Below are 4719 nucleotides of genomic sequence, written 5' to 3' on the forward strand. Positions count from 1 at the left end.
TAAATTCAACAAAATATTGAGAGAAATTTTTCTTCATCGAATGGTTTGACGTTATAACCGATAGTAAAATTCAAGTATTTTACAAAAAAACCGACGTTACAACCGATATGACGTCATAAACGATATTTATTTGCGTGGAATATAAAGGGTAGAAATTCGGGACTTTTGGATTTCGTCCTTATAAACGATATGGCGTTATAAACGACGACGTTACAAGCGATTTCGACTGTACTTGCAAAGTACAAGGACGATATTACTGCCATACAGGAAATACGATGGATTGGGATTGGGCGTCACAACAACACATTGGGCATCACAACAACACACACTGTTAGTTACTTGGAGGTTAAGACATACGGTCTCAGCTTCACCCCGGTGAAGATATTCTGGCTGCCTCTAGACCAAAAAACAAGACATTTATTTCATCGCGTTTTGACAGATGGAAAACATTCATAGAGTTGGATGTACGATCATTCCGCGGAGCAAACATGGACTCGGATCACCGCCTTGTTGCTACAATAAGTAGGAACGCGTAGCGCATGAGAAAGGGATCGGGAGAATAGACGATATGAGAAATGCATTTTTGCAGGAATAAGATAGAAATGGAAAATCGGGAATGTAAAAAAATAGATGTACAAGAGCCAAAATGAATTCCGAAAATTCTTCCAAAGAGTTAATCATCACGGTGGTGGATTTGGTACAAGTAAAGCTTCCTGTAGAGACGAGCAAGGTAATCTTGTTACAGATACAGATAGTGTGCTCAGGATATGGAAATAGCATATCCGATCTGAGAAGATGGTATTGAGTGTTTATCGCCCAGCCAAGATGAGGTGAAGACTGAAGAATAATAAGAAAGCAGGAGCCGATCGCATTATAGATGTATTCATCAGCTAGTTTACACCATTTGGCAAGAAGATTGGAGCCTGATCATCCTGTACCCCGTACACAAGAATGGAGATAAGACTGTATGCTCTAACTATATGGCACAAGTCTGCTCTCTGAACGACTAAGTCCTATGGTATAGTTAGACGACGAGGAACCCGCTAAAAGGTTGTATAAATACTCTTCATATGGCGGTACACGCGGAACTGGACGGCAAAGACGAAATCAAACAAGTAAGAAAGGAGTTAAATACGGCCGGGCGGTGTTGTATTTACGTAAAATTAAAAAACAGCAAAGCTCTTCGGTCAAGCCAAGGCTTATTCCCAACTGAAAAATGTCACTTTCTTTTAAAGAAGTTTCAATTAGAAGACAACATCGATGTTTTCTACCCATTCCAAATCCGTAATATCATGTTACAGTCATTCCATTTGGACGATGCGTTTACAACATTTAAAATGCTTAAAATCGTTATATACAGATTATCCAAAATGTGAACCTATTTGTACAATTTTGTGGATAAGTGTATTAACCACTAGAAACCTTAAATTACAAATTGGATCAATTTTGCTCAGAAAATTTAGCTAAAGAGCTCAAAGGAGGTATAATCGTGAGGTACCGTGATATGGAGGTAATACCAAAATGTGGACATATGGCGCTAATTTTTTGTAGAGAAATATTCACACTTATTGGAACCTTAAATGTCAAGGTATCGTTCTATGGGGGCTATATAAAACCCTGTGTTTGTATATTCCTGGGGAAATATTTTTTTTTATTTTATGGAAGACTAAATACTAATCTGCAACCGTTTTCCTTTAAAATACAGAAAATCGGAAGGTATCCTTCTAAGTGGGCTGTACTGACAAATTTTTGGGGAAAAGTTTTGTAGCTCCAAACAAGACTAGTAACTAAATTTCAGCCATTTCGGTGTGTAAAATTTTAAAACTACCGAGAATCTAAAAGTACCGTGGTATATAGTGGTTATATCAGAATGTGGACGTGTACTGACAAAATTCGGGGGAAAACTTTTTTAGACCCTAGGAAGACCAAATACCAAGCCATTTCGGTGTGATATTGAGGCTAAAACCTTGAAAATACCAAAACAATTGTCGGTAACGTTCTACAGGAGCGATATGAAAAGGTGGACCTGTACTGAAAAACTTCTTGAGAAAAGTTTTGTTGCATCAAAAAAGACTAAAAACAATTTTCAACAATTTCGGTGTGATAACAAGGGCACAAACATCAAAATACCGAAAATCAGGAGGTACTGTTCTTTGGGGTTATATCGAAACGTGGACCTGTACATACAATTTTCTGGAGAAAAGTTGTGCGGTCCAAAGAAGACCAAATACCATATTCAAGCCATTTCGTTGTGCTTTTTAAGGCACGGGCGGTACCTTTCTACAAGGGCTTTATCAAAATGCTGTCCTGTACTGACAAATTTCTTGGGAAAAGTTTTGACAAATTTTTGGGGGAAAAATTTTAGGCCCAAAGACGTCCTAATACCATATTTCAGCCATTTCAGTGTGATACTGAGGCTAAAACCCTGAAAATATCGATAATCGGGCGATACTCTATACAATAATTTATGACTTCTCTCTTATACCATAGGTCTCCGAGTGGAGTTGCAGCTGTTTAAGGTGATTGCGCCATCTTAAAACATAACCTTCACTTTATGACACTCCATATTATGCTGGAGGGTACAATAGGCAGGTACATATGCACATATCTGCGCAATTATGTGATGCGTAGTTTGTGATTGATTGAAATTGTTCTTCGGGAAGTGTTTTCCACACACTTTTGGACATTAATAATTGATTCCAACTACTTGCAGCAAATGGCGTAAAGTGTAAAAAGATATTAATAAAAGAGATCATTTCACAAAGAAAGTGTACAAGTGCTGAACACAGATTGTCACAATCGTTCATAAACAAATTAATAAACATTTGCCCATGTTGTTGATGTTGACATATAACACAAAAATCAATTAATCATACTTTACGTGAATATCGTATCAAAAAGATAAGCAGATGACAATTTGGATAAAGCATAAATAACACAGCAGATCGGATGACAAATTTCAGTTTTCGTTATAGATTACAAGTAAGAACATCAGCGTTTCTCTTTTACACTCAACGAAATGCACATTTTAATTGTTTTACTATTTTTCGCATTAACACTCACTGCGGCTAGTCCACCGTGTTTGGTGTGTCAAAAGTCATTGGAGGAAACTGCCACAGCAACCTTGAATTATTCATTGAAAAAGTTATCCAATGAAGATGGGCCCTACTATAGGTGAGGTATAACATATGAAAAATTTTGTTTCGAGTATATTATGTACATGTGAAAAGTAATTCATTCCAATTATGTTTGACTGTTTTTCAATTAATAGTGTATTAAAATTATAATATATACAAACGTATTTCTTACAGACTCGTTAAACTGAACTCTGTCAATACGGAAGTTGTTCGTGGTCTGCTGTACAAAATTAATGCCGATATAATCGATCAGAAAAATAATATCAAGTCATGTGATATTGAAATATTTGACTTCAAAGATGTCACAGTTACATTTAAGTGCCCTGGAGAAAGTATAGTAATTAAGACACACACATAGTTAGTAAGTGATTGTTGTTGTACTCATATTGCAAATATCACCCGAGAGTTAATAAAAATAAAACACTTGAATGCTTATTAAAACATGTTTCTTTTATTTTCTTTACCTAGGGGTTCTATATCAGTGATACATAGGCACCCTACGCAACTGTAGAATATGCTAGAGTGCTGTTATTGTGTGTTTTCAAATAGTTGTACCGCTCATTTTCGTATCTATATCTTGTACGGAATACGTTCTTCATGATCAAAAATTGATTACCAACTCCTCGAATCCATTGCTCTGTCCTTTCAATCTTTTAAACCAATTGTTTGATATCATCGGTCGCTTTTATAACCTCATCGCACAGTGTGTTAAATTTAGTGGGAAATTTCCCACTAATAAATTAAAGCCTGACTATTTTGAAAAACAAAATAGAAGTCATCATCCCAAATAAAAAAACGCCAAGCCACCTAATTGAGAGACCGGGCACCGTCGAGAAAGTGTTGGTTTAATGCTGTATTAAGCAATACGAACAAAATAATTATGTGTTTTTTCGTTGAGACTCAACGAACGCATAGCAGTGGGAAAGATTTGGATTTGTTTGCAAGCAGTTGCTCGAGTTTAGGTAGTGCCAAAGAAATTCTCGATCAGAGTGTGTCTTTGGACACTTATATATTTGAGCGAGCAATTGACACTTGGATATAAAAAGTTTCTTGTTGATAAACAAGTAACAAGGGAACTGATGAAGATCTATGGCGAGATCTGAAACTATAGTCTTCCCTGCCTTACCCCATGGTAAACATCGTCAATTTTCCCACTAATAACTTAAAGTTGTTTTAATAAAATATTAAACTATGGGATTAAGCTTGACTATTTTGAAAAGCGAAATGGAAGTCGTCATCCCAAATAAAACACGCCACCCTTCTTTATACTACATTGTGTCATTTTTGAGTCATGGTATATTAATCACATTCTGACACCATGTCTTCTATCACGCTGCGGTGTCAAAATATGGTTAATAATTTTCGTGTCGCATAGTGTTATCAAATACTAAAAGGTCGCGGAATTCTGTAATGAATATAAACTCATTCTGAATTAAAAAATGATGAGATCAGTATTGTGCCGATTAGAAGTGCATGAAATGACATGTCTACTGGGTAAAATGTACGATATATCAAGGGTTTTCCATAGAGTTTATCTCGAAAACCAATCAAATTTTTATATTCCTATTTTAAAGTTGAAAAT

At 35.9% G+C, this 4719-nt stretch overlaps 1 protein-coding gene across 1 annotated transcript; it reads left to right on the forward strand.

Moving 5' to 3' along the window:
• Positions 1 to 2981: 2981 nt before the first annotated feature.
• LOC141393159 (sarcocystatin-A-like) lies at positions 2982 to 3561 on the forward strand. The gene is made up of 2 exons (XM_073966116.1): positions 2982 to 3174; positions 3312 to 3561. Exons 1-2 carry the CDS (start codon positions 3020 to 3022, stop codon positions 3493 to 3495), a joined length of 339 nt encoding a protein of 112 aa, XP_073822217.1. The 5' UTR covers positions 2982 to 3019; the 3' UTR covers positions 3496 to 3561.
• The last annotated feature ends 1158 nt before the right edge of the window (positions 3562 to 4719 follow it).

Source organism: Musca autumnalis, unplaced genomic scaffold (genome assembly GCF_047663935.1).
Source record: "Musca autumnalis isolate F117 unplaced genomic scaffold, ASM4766393v1 scaffold_2, whole genome shotgun sequence".
NCBI lineage: Eukaryota > Metazoa > Arthropoda > Insecta > Diptera > Muscidae > Musca > Musca autumnalis.